The sequence below is a fragment of the Ciona intestinalis genome, chromosome 10, assembly GCF_000224145.3.
Source record: "Ciona intestinalis chromosome 10, KH, whole genome shotgun sequence".
Taxonomy (NCBI): domain Eukaryota; kingdom Metazoa; phylum Chordata; class Ascidiacea; order Phlebobranchia; family Cionidae; genus Ciona; species Ciona intestinalis.
The window spans coordinates 4,501,621-4,525,279 of NC_020175.2; the positions used below are offsets into that span (position 1 = coordinate 4,501,621).

Consider the following 23,659-nt stretch of genomic DNA (forward strand, 5'->3'; position numbering starts at 1 on the left):
ACAATGTTTGATTTAAAGTGAAACTAAGTTGTTTTTGTAACAAATACACACTGGACTAAATAAAAACTGACTTCATCGTAAGCTATTTGACAATTTATTAAATATCTTTAAAAATTTGATACATTTGCTACACTGAAATTTCTATAGAAAATTACATTAGTTATCCAAAATTAGGTTATGGATATTAAACCTAACCGGCCCATTGATAAATATGTTAACCTTTGGGGTTATTATGATAAGGTTAAGTACGGATTGGGTATTTCCCTCACCGCTGTCAACATACGTTTACTTCTGCCATGAATCGAAAGTTTGTAGTGTAAACGGCCATGTTGTAACACTTGGCACATTTTATTGCTATAATTAAACATACCAAGCAACTGAAAAACACTATTCCATTTAACTACAGAAATAATCAAGTACAGTTATAGATTGGCTATTTAACCCTAAATTGTTAACTGCCTCATTAACACATTATGCAGTTTCTAGTATTTAATGTTATAGTTTTAATCCTAACCAGATTGTTCAATGATAATGCAGTAATGGAAAATATACCAATTTCCGCAATATAAACATTTCAGCTCTTCCATAATAATAGATCCATAATATCCACACAAAGAACACATTTCAGAAATTTTATTAGGAAAATATAATATGACATAGAAATAATAGTTAGCTTTAAAACATGATTATTCCAACTCAGAACTTCTCCTAGCTTGTCTTTCCATTCCATTTTCTGCATTAGAAAAGAGTATTAATTAGGCTTCATGATAAACAATTACACTAACAGTTTCACATAATTTACATAGGTCAAACCGGCCTCAATTTTAGTTTTAGTTTTCACAGCTTGCTATGCTGCACAGCCTCACCCATTTGGAATAATTTATTCGGACTTACAAGCAATAGGTAAATTACTTCAAACAATTAGGTAATTTACCTGAAATAGATTGCTCAATACTTTATTATACTGGAAGGCTGCTGATTTCAGCGCTGTAGATTTCTAAAGGAATCCTGAATAGGAATAAAACATGTTATCAAAAGTGTTTGTTGTTACCATAGATATAAAAATACCTTCATAGAAAAAACTGTATGATTGTTTATGTTTTTACAAACATGTTTGTACAGCTTAAAACATTTAAGTTCCAGTTGGAACTTATTCAAACAAAAAATTATTCAAAAATCAAAAATTGTTTTTAATGAATCTTTCTTTGTAACAAAAGTAGCAGCTTGATATTTTTTAAAACTTTAGGCTTTTACAAAAACAAAACAAAAAACTAGAGGATATAAATAGTTAAATACAAAAATACATAAAAAACAAAAAAATAAAAAACTATATAAAGTACAAAAACAGATGGACATTTAAGTTTAAACAAATAGATAAAAGTACAACATACCGTATGTAGGTAGATATTGATTGAAAAATAATAAAGTCATCCATGTGAAAGCTTCAAAAGTTTGTGACTTGCACAATGATGCAGTAATATAAAACTCATAGGGCTGAAGCTAATAAAAATGCTACATAGACAACACACGCCTCATGAAGTTTATTTGTGTTTCATTTATATATAGCAAGGTTTGTATTGGTTTCCTTCCTTAATTTAGTTCATCCATATATAGGGGGATCAAAAAGTGTTTTACCATGGATTTGGGGGGGATACGGGAAAAATATTTATTGAATATTCAAAGAGTTATCATTGCATTATTCCAAATGAGAAGAAATTTTTAAACCAGTGAGCAGACAGATTGCTAAAAATGTCACAGCTCGGGAAAAAGAAACTGATGATTACAAGGAACCATAATAGATTCCTAAAACACATTAACTATGTTTTAAACTTAATGTTTGTTTATTGTATGATTACAGTACAGTGGTTTGATGGAAACAATGTACTGTTTTTAGTGTTTTACACAATAAAAGTCCAAAGTTTTTAGTTTTTAAACCATTGTAGTAGTGTGCGATCTAACCAGTTATTGATCAATTAAAGTTTATACTGTTACTGTAGCATGGCCATCTTTCTTGACCATGTACTGCAATTGCATTAATAAAACTATCATGTCTGGGCATTATGATAAAATAGTAGCCTTCATGTGTAGCAAACTGTTGACATAGTGAAGAAATTTTAATAAAAACGAAAATTTGAACAATTACATTCACATACACGGTTTTTATATTTCAGTCAGCCCTAATTTGAAAAATGTAAAAGAAAAGAAACAGTCAAAAATTGTGTCCACATTGTCCCCACATCTTAAAAAGGAAGAGTGTGAACAGGTTCATCAGAATAAAAGTCAATTTTTGGTCAAAAAGTTTTGAGCTGTAATAATGAACAAAAGTTTAGGAAGTTGTTTTAAGGATAAACCTAATTACTAATGTTACAGGAAATTGTTTGGTTAAAAATACCATTTTTTTTATCATTTTAAACTATGGATAGCAATGGCAGCAGGACACCTGAACAGTGACAGAAACGCAATTTAAGCACCTTTTGTTGCAGCTTCAGTTGTTTGGTTCCTGCTTAGTAACAATCACCAATTCTTTTTCTTTACTCCCATTATTCTGCTCTTGTTCCTCTTCTTGGTCCTCCCTTACAGATGCTGCTATCGCCTCAGCTTTTGCGACACAGAGAATCAACGCATTGACTTTTTCTCTTATCTCAACTAAATCTTTTTTAACAGTTTTAAGATCCAGGTACTGTGCAGCAAATGATCCAAAGGCTCGTTCAGTTGGTGGGGCAGGAGGGGGTGGCATGGGGTTAACTGATGGCGTTGGTGGTGCTGGTGGTTGAATAGCTTTTGAAATTGTATCGTGAGAAGGCAAACTAGGCTTTCGAACTGCCGGTTTAGTAACTCGACCAGAGAAGACTTTCTGGCCTCTTAATACTCTTCCTCTTGAGCCGCGAGTCAACATTCCACGAGCTGCGACTCTTCCTCGATTGAAAGCTCCTCCTCTTACTCCACGCAGAGCTCCACGCACAACAACTCTTGCAGCAGCACTAGCTCTTCCTCTTCCACCCCTGGCTCCACCTCTTACACCACTTCCTTGGCTCCATGAATTATATCCTCCTTGTTGAAAACTATTCTGGTCGCTATCCGGCTGCTTTTGGTTCGGCTTTGGTTCAGCTGCAATATTGATATCAGCTTTTTGTCCAGCGATCATATTTCCATTCTCAGCTTCCACTGCACTTCGGGCACATAAGGGGTCATCAAACTGAACAAAGGCGAACCCACGGTGCAAGGACACTGCTGTTACGTTCCCATAGTGTGAGAACCTAGCATAAAGCTCTTCTTTTGTCAAGTTCTGTGTGTTTATATTCCCAACAAACAATCGCATGTGCGCTGTGTTTGGGTCACTTGTCTCCGAAGAAACTTTTCCAGTAGATTTTGTTGAATTGTTCCCCGCCACCCCCTGATACTGATGGTTGCTGCCTTGGTTAAACTGATTTGTATTCGAATATTGTGTCTGGTTGTATTGCTGGCCACCATAAGGATTTTGATTACCATATCCTTGATTTGTGTATTGGCCCGCTTCTGATTTATATTGTTGGCTTTGCCATGAATTGCTGTTAATTCCACTTTGGTATGACATATTTTAGCAAAAGTAAAGTATTTAAAATGCAGGTAATTGTATACACTTCCACCCTACCTCTCAGTTTTAACCTGTACAAAATTACTAAATAAAACCATTTGCCTCATTTAAGAGCATTAACGTTAAAAAAAAAACGAAAATAATATTGTTGATACACTTTCACTTACAGTTGTCACAAACATAAATAACAGCAATATTTGCTGATTAGCAATCAGAGATAGATAACACTCAAATAAACCCACTGTAAGAATACAATTAAATAGAACCATGTGAAAATTAGATATGTTACTATGTCAGGAACTAAAGTCTATTGCATGAACAGTAAGGCTTAGGCATAAGAGTTATAAATGTGCGCCCCACTGCGTTTAGCACCAGCCAATAATTCCTTAATAGTTGTTCAAAATCGAGGTGATTTTGTGACAAGCTATGCCTGTACAATCATTTCGATTAAGTAAACAAGCTAAGCTATTACCCGGTCTCTGCAGGGACATCCTTTGTGTTTAAATTAGTTTCCAGTTCTGGTACTTCATTATTTCTTTTTTCCGCTTCTACCCTTTGGTCTCCGTTAAAAAGAATTTGTCCAAAAAGGAAGCTCAGACGAAAGTTTACCTTAGAGAGACTAGGGAGGGCTGAGACCTTGACAGCAACACGCATGTGGAAGCCATGATCAGTGTCTTTGCCCACCACGCTAACAATACGGATATCATTCACTGGGACATCTGGGTTTTGTCGTGCCAATACCACAAGGATCTTTTCAAGGTTATGTCGCAACCCCGGGCTAGGAATCCAGACAGTAAAGACGCGTTCCTTAGGTTTGTCTTGAGGTCCCAAGACGGTGTAGCCAGATGGAGCATCTGGTCTAGGGGGCAGTTGAGCCACCCATTTCTTCAGTGTGGTGACGGAGGTCTCATCTTTGCAATTAATCCTAATAATCCCAGACTTCATGAGTATAATACCATACGTACTGGGTGGATTTTCAGGAAACGTGTCATCAATCATAGCTTGACCCAACATATCATTAAGATACGTCACGTCAGCCATCGACAACAGGTCAGTTGCATCCGAGAATGTGATATTCAGACGCAGAGATGACGATGATGACCCTTCCTCTTTGATTGATCCTCCCTCCTCTTTTGAATTGATGTTGGATGCGTCTTTTCGTCGTTTGGCTCCATTTGTAGACCTTGCAGCCGCTCTCCTTTCGGCTCTTGTTCTTTTCCGGTTTGGGTAACCAGATCCACGCCAAGCTGGCGGTGAAGATGGCCTATTGCCTCTGTCCGCATTTTTACGGCTTTTATAGTCATCAGACTGACCAAACATGGATCTTCGAGTCATGGACCTATTCCCATAGTTAGAAAACCCGTCATTGAGATCACCTTTTAAATTGTTGAGGCCGTTATTCCCACCATAAGAACCCAACTCTGGTGAAACAGATCTAGTAGATTGTGGTTGGTTGTTCTGTGAGGGACCAGGTCCTACTTGATACTGATAATCACCTTGGTTAAACTGATTTGAATTTGGAAATTGCATCTGGTTATTATTGTATTGCTGACCATTGTAAGGATACTGGTTACCATATCCTTGATTTGAGTATTGGCTACCTTGTTGATATTGTTGGTTCTGCCATCCTGTATTACTGTTCATTCCACCTTGGTATGCCATATCTCTTAAACAGTTTAGAATTCAGACTTCCGTTGAAAAATACTACCTGCTAAGAATGTAATCTGTACAAAAAAATAAAATGAAACCATTGGTTACATTTAAGAATCTATCAGTCAAAAGCACTCATATCAACACAAAATATTGTCATTACGCTTTTCCATACAGTACTTACAAACATAAACTGGGGAACAACGTGTGGTGAACAGAGATAAATCTCAAATAAACACATTGTTAAAGTATACACAAATATGATTATCCGAATAATAAAAATGTTATTATTTTGTCAAACTTGTTTTTCCTCTTCTTCGTTTTTTTCCAAACTTTTTATATCCGTCTGTGTGTTCGAAACTTCATCTTTGGTTTCTTCATTTTGCTCTTCATTATTTGTTTCCTTGGACTCTGTTTCCTCTGTTTCATTTGTCTTATCTATTGGTTGATCTTCTGTTGGTGTCTCTTCTTTTTTCTCTGTTTCATCTTTCACAGCTTCCTCACTTGTAGTAACCTCCATTTTATCCTCACTTTCAGATTTTTTCTCATCTTCTTCTTTCCCTTCTTCTTTTTTCTCTTCCTCTTCCTTCTTCTCCTCCTTTTCTTTTTCTGCCAACTTCCGAGCTTCTTCTGCTTTTGCCTCCATCTTTTCTTTGTTTTTTCTTTCCATCTCTTCCCTGAGTAGCTTTTGTTGCTCCTCTTTCTTTTTGAACTCGGCATAGAACTCCTGTGGAGTCATTGTCTTAAGCCTCTTCATCTCAGTTGTAAACTTATTTCCCTGGTCCTTCCATTTCCTCTTTGTGTGAGCATGGTTATTCTCAATATCAACCAACTCAGTCTGTAGTTTGCTCTGATGCTTCTGCAGCGACTGTACTTGATTCTTCAATATGTCGTACCTCTGTTGTGTCACAATGCCCCGACCACTAGGAACCACTGCTGGATCGGTTAAAATATCCTAGGACAGATATAACAATTATAGAGATACACTATACATGAACATATTTCCTCATTGTGTTATGTCAAACTGTTGCAAGCATTGTTATGTTGTATTTACTCATTAGGGATATCTGCCATTGTGTTATATGTACTGCTGTTGTGTTGTATAACTATCGTCTTGTATGTAGACTATAAATTACATGCTAAAACAGGATTGTCCACATATCCTATAAAGGCATATAATTTATCAAACCACGGTAAGCCCGCTAACAATTGCTTACCTAATGTAATTAATGACAAATATAACACTTTATAAACCTGCATGAGTCTGTGATTACGCTGAAACCGAGCAGCAGCAACATGTTTTACTGAGAAGCCTTCATCAGTATCCCCTGAACCATCATCAGCAGGTTCAATGCTGATACAAGAGTCATCCCTTTCCATTGCCCTGCTCTCAGCTTCAAAAGCCTCAGCTCTACCTTTAGCTTGCAAGTAGCTTTGATAAGCAGGGGAGTTATGGTAGGACTTGAGGAGTTCTTGGTATTCACCCTTCTCTGATTCATACTCCGCATTATACACCTAAAAAATTGAAACAGGTTGTGGTACAAGAATTGTTAAAATATGACATTGTACTTGTACTATATACCAATGATTTTAACTTTTATGCAGTGTTTGGAATCATTAGTTCATTACTAATATCCTTGCTATTTTACTAAGAAATAATATGTCATATTTTACAGGACAATGGCCTCTAGACGGCCTTTAAAATATCTGTGCAAATGGTATTTAAATTAGTATAAACAGAACCGTGAAGATGTAATATCCATTTTATTAAACCACTGTATAGGCTTATAGGCTATATATAATACTATTTAGGTATTTATTGCTAAACCAAAATTTTGTATTTTAATAATAATAACCTGCTTATCAGCACTTGGAAGTTCTCTCCACATTTTCCCAATGATTTTTCCAATTTCCCAAAGTTTTAAATCTGGTTGGTTTGCCTTGACTTCATCCCACACCTTCCGGCTGTACCTCATGTAAGCCATCAGCGGTTTCTCTGGCGCCTTTGGAGCTTTAGGTACAGCAGTGGAAGAACCATGGCTTTTTCCATCTCTGGATAGGTTTGGGCCAAGAAATAGTTTGTTACAGGCAGGATGGTTGTACTGGCTGTTCATATACATCATAGTACTCGGGGCAATGTGATTGGATGCGCTCGGTGGCACAGATAAGTTTGATATCGCATCAACTGTACCTCTTGTGCTCCGTCGGGACATTCCTATAACATAAAAGTTTAATTGTAAATTAATAAACTGTATAGCAAATCACATACAGCTGGAAAAAACACCATGAAGCTCTTTAAATTCCCTGTTACATTTGCTAAATAGTAAATACCAGTATCAAAATACTATTATGATACTCACCTTAGTACAAAGCGTGATTAAGATCTCAAAACTTTCAAATTCTGTCGCTTTTCGGTTGTGTTGATGGTCGAGCCACCACAATCAAGACCACAGCGCAAACGCACACGAACAATATTCACCACAAGCGGAAAGCAAAGCTATTTCTCACAAAAATACGCCAGGAAAATTCGAAGGCGCAGGGGACTGGGACAAATAACTACGCAGTTTCTGTATATGCAATAAAAGGAAACAAACTAACTCTATACGATTATGTACTAACGGAAACTTTTATGTTGTAACGAGAAATACAACCACGCAGTTCATGCACATTTAATCTACAAAATAAGCATGTGCCTTTTTCTTTTTCGTCCTGCTTCATTGCGCACCAAATCAAACATTTCAAACATCTATTATCAAGAGAGTGTAGTATTTTGCTCAAACGCAGTAAGCATGCACTACTTTCTGTTTTTTTTTTATCACGGGATACTCTTTATTAACTTGTACAGTTAACTTAACGTGTATTCTGCTTTGTTTTAATACGGCTAGTATTAACAGGTTTTAGATTAAAGCTACGATTCAACGTTGAATTGAAGAATAAAAATAATGAAGTGGGAATTATTATTTGGAATTTGCGTAACAGTTTTCGGTAAGCTTTTAGCATTGTAATTGGTAAATATATACTTTGTTGTTTTTGTGTTGATACTTTAAACAATGTACACTAAAAAATTACCGTAAGAACACTAATGTTTAGTGTTTACACTAAAAATACTAATGTTTTTGTATTATGCAGTTCTACACACAGTAAATGCAAATTTCATTGCTCCTCTAAAGAACAAGACAGTAACACAAGGAGAAGATATTGTGATCAGGTGAGTGGAGATGTTCATATTGGATTAGTCGGATGTTAAATTATTGACTTGTTTTCAACGGTCTTTAACATTATTGCATCATTTTTCTCCGACTTTTAGGCTTTGGAAACACTGGTGCTTAACAGTGTGCATGTGGTTTAAAAACAAGATTATGTCATTTATGCGGACTCTCACTTTTAAGATACACACTGGACACTGTAAACATTTACACCCACAACCCACATATTGAAATAAAAGTAATGGTTATATATTGATGTTATATTATGTCCATTTATTACTCCCCTAATGTACTTTTAATTACTGGTGTTCCCATAATTTAATTAAAACACCTTGACAACACATATCTGCACAGTTTTGGTAGTGTAAATAATTGCATTTTACTTCTGCTACTATGCTACTTTGGTATACAAAAGGTAATGCAATTATAGCCTAAGCTATAGGCTACAGTATGATTGCTATTGCGTGGTTATTGATTTTCTATGAACTTTGTGGCCTAAGTTAATTTCTCACTTAATTGCTGGCACTCAAAGTTTAGCATATATATATTATTTATTCAAGCTGCAAGATTTCTGCTGGTGCTTCATATGTAAAGCGGTCATGGACACATAAATCTACTGTTATTTTTGCCAATGGAAACAAGTTACCAAAAGATCCAAGAATAACATTGTTAAGCAATGAACATAATGGTAGGTAGGATTTTCTTAACTTTCACATAAATCTATTCACTCATTACTTTATCAATACCTTAATTTGAAGTTATGTTCTTTTCTAGGCATTTCTGTTGTTGTGTATTCATACCTAGAGGCCTACTAATAGTAATACTTGTAATGTAAGACTAGGCTATATCTATAAGTTATTGATGGGTATTGTATATTGATTTTAATGCAATATTCCATTTGAATGAGATTGTTACGACTAGTATATTTCTGTGTGTCTTATTATATTTAATCCTAACAGTTTTATTTGACTTTTGCTTTTTAGAATACACCATGCAAGTGAAGAATGTCAACACAAATGATGAAGGGTTTTACACATGCTCATTATATCTCAATCTTACATACAAATCCACAATGCATTTAACTGTAAATGGTGAGTCTGTTAATGGTAAAACGACATACATTTTTGCAACAGTTAAAAGCTGGTGGCAACAGGATATCAAACTATAACATGCTGCAAATACCAGTTACTGTCTGTCTGTCTGTCTTTAACACTGGTCACTTGTATTTCTATTCCTGGAGAATGTAGGCAAGAGTTGGTCCATTGCGATTGCCCAAACACCCCGGGTGTTACAACCTATTTTACTTATCCATGGGTTAGAGCCATGTGTGTTGCTCTATCATAACCACTAAACTGAATTGCTAGACTGTGATTCGTCTTTGCTCAGCAGTGTTTAAAGGACATCATGCAACAGCCACACATCACACTGAACTGCCAATAGGATTTATTAAACATACACCACTAGTTGAATTCATTGAAATACAAGAATAACCAGAAGCCTTTTCTTTTCCACCCATAGTACCCCCTCAGTTAACTGATGTATCAGAAGATAAAACAGTTGATGAACACGACCAAGTAATTCTTAGATGTATTGCTTTTGGAAAACCACAACCAAGGATAACTTGGAGACATCTTGTGCCATCAGGTACTTAACTAATAGATTTATATTTAGAATACATTTTTATTAGTTGTGGTGTTGTGTTTTAGAACTAGGTGTTTTGAACTAGGCCCAATAGTTGTTTGTAGTAGTCTAATTGTTAGGTATTATAGCCAATATTTTGATTAAAGGATTTTTTATTTTGCTAAAACATCTGAATTTTGTGCCTACGAATTATTTGTTTAAGTTTGCATTTTTAAAATCTATATATGCTGCTCTCTAGTAAAGTTAAGAAGTCAGTTATGTACGGTCTGAAGGTTTTACTTTTAACACTATATTGTGGAACTAAAGTTTTATTTTATAGGCTATATATATATGTTGATAAAACTCAATTTTTTAATAATTGTAAAAACATGTTTATGATTAACACATTTTTATGTATTGCTTTTTACTAGCGGATGGCGTTAGAGCGACGAGTAAATTTTTACCACTTGGTTCTGTAAAGAGGGGAAGTGCGGGTATTTACGAGTGCACTGCTGATAATGGAGTGTCTTCTCCAGTTACTCGCTCAATTAGACTTTCCGTTAATTGTAAGTCAATAAAAGTGTGTGTGGGTGTTGAATTGAGCGTGGGCATTGTATCGACTTTATATTTACATTGTTGTAATTAAGGGGCTTTTAAATCGGACAAGTCTGGACATGTTTTATTTTATTTTTATGTTGGTGACTATGACATACAGTCATACAGTAATAATTTTTAAGTATATATATGTAAATTAGGACAGGTTTAAACATGTCCAAACCAGTTCAAACTTGTTTTGCCACACCTTCACCTTTAAGTATATTAAGCTCTTCTGTGAATCTATCATTTGTAGTCTGTAGGCTTGTCACTTGTAGTTGTGTAATAGTAATATGCAGGTAGATGTGTACAGAAGTAGATTTAAAAAGTAAATAGACCTTTACAATATTTAGCTGCTACAAGTACATTAATGGTAACCTAATAAATACATTATTTATAAGAGTTTCCAAAAATGTAATATTGGATTGTTATGTTGCAAATGTGGTAAATATGTAAGGGAATAACGTTTCATTTCAGAGTTTTTAAGGAACTATTCCCATAAATAATAAAATAAATAAGATACTATACATTTTTTTAAATATTTAGTTAATATTAATATAATATGTATTATTTTGTTGAAATCCTATAAAGAGTATAAGCTGTCATACCAGAAACTTGTAAGCAAATGCTCATAAAAAGCAAGCGTTATACTTTTCAATCGAAACTTAGTGGGAAAACAAATGATGTCACTATTTTAAAGTGACACCTGATGCACTGCTAACATGGCACCTATGTTGCATGGGAGACAACTTAGTCAACACTAATTCATTTAACCCCTCACAACCAGATCCACCAGAAATCGATGAGACTTTGTCACCCACTACGGTGCTTGCACCTAAAGGACAAACTTTCTACATAGAATGTGTGACTTCTGGTTTCCCTGACCCTACTTTTCAATGGATTATGCCAGATGGTAAAACGTAAGTTAAGTTATTTAAAAAAATATTTTTGAAAAAAAAAATCTATTTTTGAAACAAATTTTAAAAATAGCCAATTTGTTTCGCAGCCGCTTTAAGAGTTAATAGGTATTTTGAAATCTAGTTTTTGTGAGCTTGTTATGTGCAAGCAAACAACTTTGTTTGCATATTAATTAATAATTACAGACAATTTAATTTGCTAACTTAGCTGTTCTCCAAACTAATTGTTTAAAGTGCATAAAATTTAAAGAAAGTTAATGTATGTTTTACTCTGAATTAAATTGCAATTCCCAGTGTTCACTATGTGATTAGTTGTATGTCAGCCAAATCAATATTTGTAAAGATTTTAATTAAATGCAAATCATTTGAAATATAATACTTAAAAACATCTCATTACATTAATAATTTAATTTGAAAAAATAATGTTTTAAAATTTATTTTCTTTTTTATGTTACCCATTAAAAGCAAAGCCTTGGGCATAAATTAAGGATTTTAGTTCCCATATTATAAGCTTATTTTATTATTGCATTGTTCTTCAGGCTGTTTAAAATGAAACCGAATTTAATCAATAATATTAATATGGTAACTGACAGAGACCAGAGGTCTCTTGGGCAAAATTAAAATTGATTTTTTAAATGAGTTTTGCATCAAATACAACCAACAGGGATTGGATTGTTGAAATATATTTATTAGGAATGAGAACTAAGACGTAAATTAAGCTTTGTTAACAAAACAGTTAGTTTCCTAATTTTGTTATTTTTTATTATTGGACATTGTTGGACATACGATAAAATAGTTTTTTCTTGATGTATGATGATGGTATATACCACTTTTTTTTTACTGGATTAACGTTTGGGTACGTGTAATGTTTTAAACAAAGTTTAAAATAATTTTCTTACTTGGGTATCTATTCTAAATTACTTGTCACTAATAGGTTGTCTAAATTGTCAGCCATGTATAACAACGAAAATCCCTCTCCAAAAAATACACCCACAAAGTTGCATTCTTGTTAACTCGTAAGCCAGCGCGAGGTATATGAAACAGAACAAGTTACAACGACTGTCGTTGCCATGATAGGATAAAGCAAGTTGCATTCATTCATTTGTTCACATATTTGTATTCCTAGCTTCAAGAAGCAATTCAGCAACGAACGTTTCAATGTTCTCACCACCAAGGAAGGAATAAACACAATATCAAAGTTTTATTTCTCTCCATTACAACTTAGTGACTATGGCAACTACACTTGCATTGCTTCAAACCAAATGGGAAGAGTCAACACCACAATTGCTCTTTCTCGTAAGTTGGAACGCAACTTGTGACGTATATTTTGCCTGGAGTTACCTAGTTTATATACAGTTACATGTTGGTGATGTTACACCTTGTCTATAGTCATCAAACATATGAAAACTCATTAAGAAATGTGACGAATACTTTGACTGTAAAAATACAACACAATATTAAAAGTACTTGTTAGAGTTTTAGCATATTTGCCTGAATTCAAATTATGACTTTCTAATATTTTAATATTTTTATCTTGGTAATGTTTTAATCTTTTTATATAAAACTAAAATATAATTTTCAAGAAACACACTTTATAATTATTTTTTTCTTAATCTTTTCCACATTACAGGCAAGATTGTTCCCCCCACAAGACCCCCTCCAGGAGATTGTAAGTTTATGATTTCAATTATTTTAATTCAATTTATGGCTTAATGGAATTTTCAAAAAAAAAAACTTTTTAGATGGTATATATTTATAAGCAAATGTAATGTTTTTTTAAATCTGTTAATAAAATAAAACTGCCAATGTGAAACAACTGTACAACGAGTATGGCAAAAGCACCACAATGACTAGGTTTTATTTTTGTCACCATTTTAAATTTTGAAGGGAAAGTTTGTATCTTGAGGTGCGGCTAGCTTATGTGAGCTATTATACCGCCACAAACAAAAGAAACAATAATCACAGTGCTTAGGCACTTCACTAAGCTACAGTTTCACCTTTTAAACTTTCTATAAACATAATAAAATTCTAAACAATGTTTTTTATAAACATTATAGCTAAGAAAAAGTATTCTGTTTATTTAAAAATAACACACATATCGAATGCCTTCTTTTTATAAAACATACAACTTAACATAACAACTAGTTAAAATATAGTTTTATGATAATTATATTTTACCAATATAAAATATATTACTAAAAAATAACAGAATACTAAAAAATATATATATTATATAATACAGTATATGTATAATTCTTTCTTTTATTTTATGTATTTTTCCAGTGTTCAATAGAAAATGGACAGGAGATGGAAAGGGGGGTAGGAATAATTCTCCGTTAGCAAAAACATTGCTTTCAAACCACATATTAATCGTAATTGTTACATCTGTGCTTGCTTTTTTGTTGTAGTGTGATGATTTCCTGTGACTGTCAAAAGTAATATCTATTATGTATAAAAAATTATAATCCTTGTTTTGGTGCTAAATCAGGTCTGGGTTTTAAAAGACCAGAGCTTCCAAAATTATAATTTAGTTTGGTTAATAAGCAGCTGATTTTATGTTAATCTTGTTTAAAAATGCCACAAAAATACTAAAATCCTGATTTGGAAAACTTGTTTTTAATATTAAGCTTCCAAAATAACATCCCAGTAGGTTCTGCCTAAAATTTTGCCCTTTCTAAATTCAAAAATTTTTGTTTTTACATTCAAACATTTTTTTCATTGTATGCATAAATTCTTCAAATTATTGGCAAATTTGTGCACAAGATACTTTTCTTCATGACTGTTTTTCCTACTTTCAGTCCATTCATTGTTACCTGGCCTATAGTTTCTTTTATTTTAGATCAAGATTTGTTTCCGTATTTTGCTGCCCACTATTTTTTCACTGTGTTTTAACCCATAGTTTGCAGTGTTGCCAGTTTTATTTGCTACTAATCAAGCAACAGCAGTTTCAAGTGAAATCAGTTGCGAAAGGAATCACTGTTTTATTTTTTATGCTTATTTTAAATGAAATCATATAAATGTCTTGTGTATCAATGTTATTTTTCACTCTGCAGTTAATATAAAATTGTAAATGAAAACAAATTTCATATTTTTTAATTTTAGCATTTTTAATTTAAATCAATAATTATGAAACCTGGTCACTCCTACTATAAATATCATATACACTCCATTATTGGTGCTACCTTATCTACTCTTTCTTAACTTGTAAGTCATTTTGCATTTCATTTTTATTTGCAATGTAAAACTCTTAGAAGGCCCAAAACATAGAGTCATGAGCCAACTGTGGCCCAAATCTCTGGTGCTATGGCATGCCATGCTGTATAACATTTCCTAAAACCAAAATTGTAGTCCCTAAGCATTACCCAGCAATTCATTGCTCAATGGTATTATGCTGACCCATATTGAAACTTTGGACCAATAAAAACTTGGCTAAATCCGCAAGTATATAGTGTAGTTGCATATCATATCATATTTCCTTGCCATTCCCTCTTCAAGTCTTGCTGTCATCTGTTTTAATGTTTCTTCTTCTTTTCAGGTACATGTATAGGGCATAGGAACCATGTGTTTATAGGTTTTTTTGGACATAACAGGCCACAACACACATAAACTGAGGCAAAGAAGAATTTCCCCAAAATACCATAATTTTCGTGAACGTTAAAACTGGCTTTAATAACGACAACACCTTAAAACAAGATTGACACAGTGCCCTGTAACAAGAGATAGGGATGGACAATAAAATAACTGATGAACAGATTGCAGAATGGAACAGGTAACACAATATTCATTAATTTTGTTAGGCCGTTATTTTCCTTTCCATAACCAAACAAAAAAAATTTCAATAACATTTGTTTCATTGGGAATGTTTTGGGATATTTTTTTATTGGGGAGAGTAAGGGATATTTTTTTGTATTGTGAATCCATTCAATCTCCATTATTTATTAATGTCACTAGACTCACTATATAGGTTTTTAGGTACTGTTTTTTTGCATACACCTTGAATTAATTTTGTATAAAACGTTTAAGAATTTTTTTTATAAATTCTCTGTAATTTTTGTTGTGTTTTATTATTGTTTAATTTTTTTTAACGACTGAAACCAGTAAACAGGAAGAATTAAGGGATAAAATCATAAGAAGTGATGGGGATTTCTCACTTTCCAAAGTAAAGTATGTTGGTGGTTTTGACGTCTCATATTCCAAAATAAATCACGAACTGGCTGTCTCTTGCATGGTTGTCCTTAGCTATCCTGAAATGAAGGTTTGAAATAAAACTTATTTCTCCTTATTTATGTATGGAATGCTTTAATTAAGTTCTATTCACACTCGTGTCACATCTGCTGCAATATAAATAACTTTAATTTATTCACCGCATGATTAGTGACACAGCCATAAAAATAAGGGGTGGATTTTATACTTATTTTTGCAAAAAACTGGGAGGATTGCAATCTTAAACCCCATGGTTGAATCAATGTGCTTAATATATATTTTCACTGAATTGTTCCGAAAACGTGTGACAATATGTCTCAATATCCATGTGTGTCCTTCAGTTATATGGGGCATATGCCCCCTTTATCAGTTGTTCTTGACTAGTGTTCTGATAGTGCTACTTCCAAGTCTGTTAAAATACTGAATGATTCAAAACCATAATCACTGGTCATTTCATCCACAGCAAGTCTACATGAACACAACAAAAGTTAAACTTAGCTGTCCTTATAAGAGCAGTTATTTGGCGTTCCGTGAAATTGAACCATTTCAACAAGAACTACAGCTTTTGAAAGCAAAGAAGCCAAACCTTGAACCACAAGTAAGGAGAATATACTTTTTAGGCAACAATTTTTTGGGGTGAAAGCCCCACAAACAGGAGGTTCTGGAATAATACGTCTTTATATTGGCCCTTTTTGCAATTGTATTTGAGGAGCGGCTTGCTTGTATGAAGTTCTATACCCTGCAAAATGTACCCTGGTGTACAACTTTCTGTCGCATACTTTACATATGCAATTTCATTGGTCTGAGAACCATGCAATTCATCAAGCAGCAATTTCACCTCATTCCTTTTTTGTGCAAGGGAATTATTTACTGGTGTCAAGGTTTGTTGTTTTAAAAATACCTCTTTGAACTGTAGTTTTATGTTAATTTGAATAAGTAGGATACTCAGTGTATTTTGACTGTTTCTTTTATATAATGGGGCCTACATTAAGTATTAAACCTAAAATGAAAAAGAGTAAAAACTATAAAAAAGCGTGCATACCTAAAACAATTAACTGCTGTATTAAAATAAGAACGACCAAACCATTAGCTTTTATATAATATGCTATTAATGTAACTATTTCTTGTTATTTGGTGGAAAACTTTAGTTGCAAAAAATAGATCTTAAAATATTGAACAATGTTAAAAAAGACATTTCTTAATATGTTAGAAATAAGAACAATGATATATTTTGAGATATAGACTGTGAAAGTAAGGTAAAGTCTTAGAAAAAGGCATGATATTTCCTTGTCTATAAGTGGTTATCACCATTTTAAATCAATTAAAAACACAAGTCAATACAGAAAGCATGCCTGAGTCTGTACTGTAGACTGTACAGTTATTTATGCTTATAAACTTTTTATTCATTCTTGCAATTTATACAATTTAGAATTCCTGTTTTTATTTTTTTCTCGCGATTCTGAATGGCGGAACGCACCACAAAAGACAGGTTAATATTTTGAATGCTCTTTATATTCGTTGTTTGCTTTAGTGTTATATGAGGGCGGAAGACCTGTGTGAAGTATTATACCAGCCAGTAACAAATTCACTGAATCACCAGGCTTCAAATTCCCCTCACTTTTTCCATGTAGTAAAAATATTACATTTTGGAAAATCCTAATTACTTGTTGCTCTAAGCATGGCTGTGTTTGAATAAGGAATTTATACTAGAAGTCACAAACTGATCATTGTGATTTGTGAGAGAATATTTTGAATGAACAAAAAAGTCAATGTGTGTAGCATGTCTTAGTCCGCAGTTATTTATACACTTTATTAAATTACTATGCATTATTTCTACCATTCTGAATTACTTTATAAATCGATTCTCTTATGCTACCGATTGCCTGAACGCCCCACAAATGACAGAATAATATTATGAATGGCCTTTATATTCGTTGTTTGCTTTAGTGTTTTATGAGGGGCGGTAGACTTGTGTGAAATTCTATACCAGCAAACACACAACAAATCCTATACTGAAAAACTAGCTATAAAAAGCGAACTCATTAAGCTGCAACTTCCCCTCACTGTTTTACAATTTCATAAAATATATAGGTGCGTGCTTTGTATTAATGTTATATAAGCAGTGGCAGAGCTGCGTAACAAATATTTGCCAGCAACAACTAGTACCAAATTTTAGGGAATTCAAATTTATCACAGAATGCAATCAATTCTTACCTTTTTCAATTCCACAGAACAGTTTTTATAATCTTATGATTTTGTTTCGACATAATGTGTGATCTATGTTGTAACTTCATAGTCAGCAAGTGTAACAACTGGTATTCGCTAACTGTGTCATGTTTAATGCATGTATCATGCTCATCTTGTTGTTCTGGTGTAAAAGTTGTCATTTGCTATTATTTTATATCAACTAAATATTAAGCCTTTAACTTTAGCATGTTCCATTTTGCAGAGTATATCGTTTGCATAGCAAATCAGCAATATTTATTTCGCAACATACTGTATTTTTATGTTGGCTATATATATATCTTCTATATATGCTTATTTTGACATATTGTATTTTTAGGCTCTAAAACTGGGTCTAAAAATCTTGTTACTAAATTATAAAACTATTTCAGGTTTTCCTGTTGGACGGGAACGGCTTCTTCCACATTAGAAGATGTGGTGCAGCATCACACTTAGGAGTTTTATCCAACACCAGGACAATTGGAGTCGCAAAGAGTCTCATAGAAATACCAGAAGATGGGGTGAAAAAAACTGAAGTGATTTCACAGGTTTGTTTTCTGATTTATCCATCTATTTAAAAAAAAAACTAATAAAGTCTAAAAAAAAGGTGTATAACAAAAAAGGAATTTACAAGGATTCACAAATTTAAATGTGCAATAAAATGTGCCAAACTTTAGTTAATTGTGATTAAATTTAAAAAATATATAAAATAGATTAGATATTACCAATTACCGGCAGTTTTTATGAACAAATATCTGTGAAATTTATGTAGTTTTTCACAGAGTGTTATAGCGAGGTAATTTTAGCGCTTAAAACTTCCGTTTTTATATTAAATTTGTTTTCTATAAGAAAAAACAAATGTATGTAATTTCACAGACCCTTATATGTTTCAACCTCCTCGTTATTTTTAGTTTAAAAGATTAAGAAAGACAGGAGGAAATGAACTTGACATTATTTCCACAGAAAAAAATGAAGTTCTTGCAAAGGTAGTGTTGCTTTATTTGTTTAACTATTTTGTATGTATTAATTATATAGTGCCTTAAATAAAATCAGTCCTTTTTTTGTTTATTTACTATGAATATAACTTACTTATCTTTGCATGGCGAAAAAGACAGTCATTATATAAGCCGGTATTCTGTTTCCTCATGCACGCTTATGATTTACCACATGTAACTTGGTTTGTGTAGATTCATTAAAAATATTTATCTTTTAAATATTTTAACTTTTCTAGGCAGTTTTGTATGCCCCAAAAGTAGAAAAACCGATTTTTGTTTCTGCTGGTCACAAATGCTCGCTGGAAACTGCTGCAAAAATAGTGAAAGGGTGTACTAAAACCCGTATACCAGAACCTATTAAAATGGTATGTATTTTATTTTTTTGAACTGTTTTAGAAAAAGTGTACAAACCATATACCAGAACGGCAGAACTTATTATATTGGTTTGTAGTTTGTTTTTTTAATTGTTTTAGCAGCCTGATCTTAATATGAATCCTAAATCTTAATTTCGCCATATTTGTTTGCAATTACTTTGTTTTTGTCTGTAACAGGCAGATAAATGGTCAAGGAAAGAACTTAAAAAGATCGAATGAAAATTATTGCGACAAATCATGCCATAAACTTACTATGCACTTATTTTATACAGTATTATGCATGTGCTGTGACATCCTATCTCTTTGTAATAGTTTTAGTTGAGAAAGATTATTTAATCTCAGGTTAAAACAGTCTCTCAGTTTTTTCTATAATTTTAATAAGACCTGACGCTGCCAATTCTTTAAGTTTCTAATTACCAACTTTTTTATAATTTTTTATATTGGTTTTTAATATTGTCTATTAATTGTATTGGGGTCTAGTCACTTGTGTCTGGAACACCCTGCCTTCATTTTCTTTGCATATTATTCTTGTTATTGAACAAATATAATAAAATTTGCAAACGGAATGAATTTGTCCTGTTTACATCTTTGTCGCTTTCTATTGCCAGGTTCGATCATATCTAGTGTACTCTGTTTTGTCCTGTTTACGTCGTGGCAAAATATTACAAGTTTACGAAAAATAATAACCGCTAGATGATGCTGTTGCCATACCTTAGACTGTACGTCTTAATTGCGATTCGTTAAAAATATAAAAAGGACGTTAAACTAAATGTCGCAACGATTAATTATTTTTGGTTATACTAACATGGTTTTAAGTCATATAGTTATGACATTATTTAGATTTTAGACATAACGTAAAAATCGTAGTCTTATATTTCAATTTCTTAGCAGAACGATAATACGCTTAGCTATTTTCCCGTTCTAAGTTCCGGTACGACTACAATGTGTACAGTCCTGTCGACAATAAAACATGCACACATTAATTAGCATTGACAATTGATATGTGACCTTTATGCCTGTCACCCTGACGGTCATTCAGTAACACGCGTCGAAAGTTTTCAAGTTAATAAAATTTATATCAGGGTTTTCAAACTTTTAGGATCGTGGCACTCATTAAATCTCTGGTCCCGTTTACGCCAAACCGGATTTATGAATATTTATCACACAACACATGTCGAAACTTCTTCGAAAGCTACAGTGGACCATTTACACAATTTAAGAAACTCTAGTTTAAATTACCGCCTATAGTTGTTTACATTTTGTGCACGGGAATTAATCCCAACCGTATTACGTAAAGTTGTAGACCACCAGCGTAAATCTTCCAACATTTCTGCAGCTAAGCAAACATGCAGGACCTATATTGCGCAATTCCCTCGTTGAATAAATCGACCACCCAATCGCCATTAACTTCCAACACAATCAACAACTCTTGGAGTAGCTGTCTTTGTATGTCGAAAGTATGACGTCATAAGGTGGATTGTTGTGAAAAGTTCGAAGGTCTCTTTCTTGCGAAAGAACCTGGCTGATTGGTCACGCGCTCGACTCTTTTTCTTCCATGTTTTGCATCCGCAATAGCAGTGGTTCCAGTGAAAAAAACGTTGCAAAAAATTAACAAAATTAACAAATTTTAAACTTTATTTTAAGAAACCACAGTGTTTTTGCTGTTACCGAAAATGTCTCCGGGAACACTGTTCGTTACCCTAGGTCAATATGACGTCATACAAGCTGTTGACTCGACGGCAATATATTGTTTCGCAACAATATGTCGCGAAAGACCCGGAGAAAAGTGTAACCGTCAGGGAAATGGACCAGGTCAAAAAGACAAAGGCACATATAGTCAGTTCATGTAGAAATCATGTATGTACGATATAGGTTGTTTATCAGCAAGCAGCGATAAACGGTTTATTGCGTTTAATTAACTCGATAGCGTGTGTTTTTAAGTCACATTGACAGTAGAGTTACGCGGAATATTATGGGAATTTCCTATAATGCAAGTCATGCGCATTTAGAAAGTCGGTAATTAGTAATAGCTTAGCATTGGCACGCTGTGTACTTAGTGCTAAAAGGTTAAAGTCTATATGGCTCACTCCAAAGCACAGTAAAATATCAAACAATACTCAAATGTTTTTGCTACTGGTGTAACATGTGTAGGCGTAATGTAGCGACAAGTCCATTTGGTGAAACAACCAGCTGTGCCCACAAAATCATTCGAAATTAAAAGAAATTAGTTTTCTTTGTTCTGCATACGTATCGGAAGCAATTGCCTTCTGTTTATAACGTAATAACATCAGCCGTTCACCGAATTCGATAAAACTGTTTATATTACGTCTTGCTGAGCACGTTGTTTATGTTTGTAAAGTTGCAGATTGGTAATCTCTCAATGACACTTCCCTATACGTAGTGTTTAGGTAGGGGGAAATGCGGTCAATACAAGCAGTGCTATGTAGAGAATATAGGTATTGTTGAAGTTATATAATGGCAGATGCACTTAGACTCAAAGACTAGAGAGCGTAGGCTGCACTATTTGTGTTACTTTGACAGATTAAAACTTAGAAAATTCTGTCGTGTATGGGCGACAGAAGGATATATAGTAGGGTAGGGGAAGATGGGACAATTGTTTCATCCCATTTGGTATAGTAAACGAAGAATGTTAAATGAATTATAAAAACATATTCTTAAGACTACCATAAATGATTGTTAATTGTTTAAAATACGATCAGGCTATTTGGATATTATGTGTTAAAGGTGTCCCATCTTCTCCCAGCTTACTATATAGCAACGAAGCGCTGGATTAGTACAAGAAAGTTAAACCCAACCGAAACCCGTATCGTTTAGGTTCAGACAATTTCTGATAGTCAGTCAATTATTTCATATTTTATGGCAAAAGAAACTAGGACAGGTGGTTTATTAATTAAGTGTGAATGGATAGGCAAATGCGGGAAATAAAATAATGAGGTTTATATCCCAGAAGGCAGTATTGGTATGACACTTTCACACTACTGGGCTAGTGGCAGTATTAAGCATGTACCGGACGTATTTATTGATTTTGTTCTAAAATAGATAAATATTTGGACTATTATAGGTTTTGTTTCATATGTTAAAATTGTTTTGTAGAATTTACTCTGCTTTATGAATGCAATCTTACATATTTACATATATGATCATTATTATTGTATATATAGGTCATGTAGATTACGTCTGCCATACCGGGTTACTATAACAGACTTCCGTGTTTAAACAGATGTCATTTTATCCATATCGTTGTCATGTATTATTCAACGCAAAATTAAAGCAACATTGTCATTCCTAAAAAATCCGTAGTTATATAGTTAATTTAAATTACATGCATATAAAAACTGTAGTAACCAAACTAAATCATAACATGCATATAAAATTAATATAGCTAAATTGTTGGTAATTGCAACGAATTAAAAATGTCTGGCCCAACCCTTATTCAAGTGAATCGTCGGCGATGGTGGATCGCAATTACTTCAGTCATCGAGAACTTAATGTTTGCTGCTGTGCTGCTGGGATGGAGCTCCTTGCTTTTAATGTTGAAGAACGAGGGTTTTTACGCAAACCTATGCGTGGTCCCTGATGACCATGGTGTGTATCAAGAATCCTTTAAAACATGTTATTTTGGATTTAATAAACTCAATGATGCATAAATGAATGCAACTTGTTTGACCTCGTGTAGCGAGCAACGACAGTCGCTATAAAATGGGCGATTATTTTTATAGGCCTCATGTCCACAAACGAGTTGCCACATATATAGGTCTATATTTCAGATACCATTGAATATTTATACTTCCCCATAGATAATATCACGTCAACAAACACTACGTCACCAAACGCAACGTCATCGAATACGACGTCATCAAATTTAACTCAACATACCGAAGATGAAATCGTAAGCGTATAATTTTAACCATATGTGTCCCAAAATGTTATATGACACCTGTTTAAACCCAGTTCTTCACGCCGTCCGGCTACCCCACCTGCGCCGCACAAGACGAGATACTGAATCGATATTTTTCCATCGGTTCAAGCCTACTGAGCGGTGTGACTGTAATCTTAGGAGTGATAATGGACAAGTATGGATCTAGAATGATCCGACTTTCGGGAACGTAAGTAAAGCTTGGTCATGTAATATGTCTCTGTCTTCTTATCTATATGGCTATACCTATACGTGCAGATGTATATTTGTACACTGTAAATATAAGCAAGTTTTAACATGGTCCAGCACTATATACATAATAGTTATTATAGACTACATAAAATCCATATGTATAATGTATACGGT

At 33.6% G+C, this 23,659-nt stretch overlaps 5 protein-coding genes across 7 annotated transcripts in view; 3 read left to right on the forward strand and 2 right to left on the reverse strand.

The window, feature by feature from the left end:
* Positions 1 to 618: 618 nt before the first annotated feature.
* On the reverse strand, positions 619 to 3,639 carry LOC100176339 (serine/arginine-rich splicing factor RS2Z33-like). 2 transcript variants are annotated; one of them, XR_001974932.1, is made up of 3 exons: positions 2,472 to 3,639; positions 935 to 1,008; positions 619 to 733 (listed from the first exon to the last, which is right to left on the reverse strand). XR_001974932.1 is itself a non-coding variant. In XM_018813781.2 (2 exons), exon 1 carries the CDS (start codon positions 3,572 to 3,574, stop codon positions 2,486 to 2,488), a length of 1,089 nt encoding a protein of 362 aa, XP_018669326.1. In that variant the 5' UTR covers positions 3,575 to 3,639; the 3' UTR covers positions 1,642 to 2,306; positions 2,472 to 2,485. The 2 variants fall into 2 exon arrangements, 1 of the variants encoding a protein (XP_018669326.1); XM_018813781.2 differs by lacking the exons at positions 619 to 733; positions 935 to 1,008 and adding an exon at positions 1,642 to 2,306.
* A 6-nt stretch (positions 3,640 to 3,645) lies between these two features.
* On the reverse strand, positions 3,646 to 7,907 carry LOC100178664 (SWI/SNF-related matrix-associated actin-dependent regulator of chromatin subfamily E member 1). The gene is made up of 4 exons (XM_002120935.4): positions 7,585 to 7,907; positions 7,081 to 7,439; positions 6,479 to 6,739; positions 3,646 to 6,179 (listed from the first exon to the last, which is right to left on the reverse strand). The coding sequence occupies exons 2-4, from the start codon at positions 7,435 to 7,437 to the stop codon at positions 5,520 to 5,522; spliced, it is 1,278 nt and encodes a 425-aa protein (XP_002120971.1). The 5' UTR covers positions 7,438 to 7,439; positions 7,585 to 7,907; the 3' UTR covers positions 3,646 to 5,519.
* A 116-nt stretch (positions 7,908 to 8,023) lies between these two features.
* Positions 8,024 to 15,096, forward strand: LOC100184125 (neurotrimin-like). The gene is made up of 10 exons (XM_002122519.4): positions 8,024 to 8,209; positions 8,354 to 8,432; positions 8,991 to 9,118; positions 9,414 to 9,521; positions 9,949 to 10,074; positions 10,482 to 10,616; positions 11,432 to 11,564; positions 12,688 to 12,857; positions 13,192 to 13,230; positions 13,845 to 15,096. The coding sequence occupies exons 1-10, from the start codon at positions 8,167 to 8,169 to the stop codon at positions 13,967 to 13,969; spliced, it is 1,086 nt and encodes a 361-aa protein (XP_002122555.1). The 5' UTR covers positions 8,024 to 8,166; the 3' UTR covers positions 13,970 to 15,096.
* Positions 15,097 to 15,108: 12 nt separating this feature from the next.
* LOC100181026 (endonuclease V) lies at positions 15,109 to 19,922 on the forward strand. 2 transcript variants are annotated; one of them, XM_026836369.1, is made up of 8 exons: positions 15,110 to 15,330; positions 15,660 to 15,816; positions 16,228 to 16,362; positions 17,194 to 17,253; positions 18,380 to 18,535; positions 18,899 to 18,973; positions 19,219 to 19,347; positions 19,534 to 19,922. In XM_026836369.1, the coding sequence occupies exons 1-8, from the start codon at positions 15,287 to 15,289 to the stop codon at positions 19,573 to 19,575; spliced, it is 798 nt and encodes a 265-aa protein (XP_026692170.1). In that variant the 5' UTR covers positions 15,110 to 15,286; the 3' UTR covers positions 19,576 to 19,922. The 2 variants fall into 2 exon arrangements, with proteins under 2 accessions (XP_026692171.1, XP_026692170.1); XM_026836370.1 differs by lacking the exon at positions 17,194 to 17,253 and having other exon boundaries at positions 15,109 to 15,330; positions 19,534 to 19,911.
* Positions 19,923 to 22,466: 2,544 nt separating this feature from the next.
* LOC101241984 (large neutral amino acids transporter small subunit 4-like) overlaps positions 22,467 to 23,659 on the forward strand; it is a 7,705-nt gene continuing 6,512 nt past the window's right edge. The window contains exons 1-3 of the mRNA XM_009861712.3: positions 22,467 to 22,962; positions 23,175 to 23,266; positions 23,329 to 23,483. Of these exons, the coding sequence (XP_009860014.1) occupies positions 22,791 to 22,962; positions 23,175 to 23,266; positions 23,329 to 23,483 (419 nt within the window). The 5' untranslated portion in view covers positions 22,467 to 22,790. The remainder of the gene's footprint in view (positions 22,963 to 23,174; positions 23,267 to 23,328; positions 23,484 to 23,659) is intronic.

Coding starts and splice junctions, on each gene's coding strand:
- LOC100176339 (XM_018813781.2), bottom strand. CDS start 3,574: ATGTCATACCAAAGTGGAATTAACAGCAATTCATGGCAAAGCCAACAA.
- LOC100178664 (XM_002120935.4), bottom strand. CDS start 7,437: ATGTCCCGACGGAGCACAAGAGGTACAGTTGATGCGATATCAAACTTA. Junction 6,740..7,080: donor TTCCAAGTGCTGATAAGCAG/GTTATTATTATT, acceptor TCAATTTTTTAG/GTGTATAATGCGGAGTATGA. Junction 6,180..6,478: donor GTAATCACAGACTCATGCAG/GTTTATAAAGTG, acceptor TATCTGTCCTAG/GATATTTTAACCGATCCAGC.
- LOC100184125 (XM_002122519.4), top strand. CDS start 8,167: ATGAAGTGGGAATTATTATTTGGAATTTGCGTAACAGTTTTCG. Junction 9,119..9,413: donor GTTAAGCAATGAACATAATG/GTAGGTAGGATT, acceptor TTTGCTTTTTAG/AATACACCATGCAAGTGAAG. Junction 11,565..12,687: donor ATTATGCCAGATGGTAAAAC/GTAAGTTAAGTT, acceptor TTGTATTCCTAG/CTTCAAGAAGCAATTCAGCA.
- LOC100181026 (XM_026836369.1), top strand. CDS start 15,287: ATGGACAATAAAATAACTGATGAACAGATTGCAGAATGGAACAG. Junction 17,254..18,379: donor GAACGCACCACAAAAGACAG/GTTAATATTTTG, acceptor AAACTATTTCAG/GTTTTCCTGTTGGACGGGAA. Junction 18,974..19,218: donor AAAATGAAGTTCTTGCAAAG/GTAGTGTTGCTT, acceptor TAACTTTTCTAG/GCAGTTTTGTATGCCCCAAA.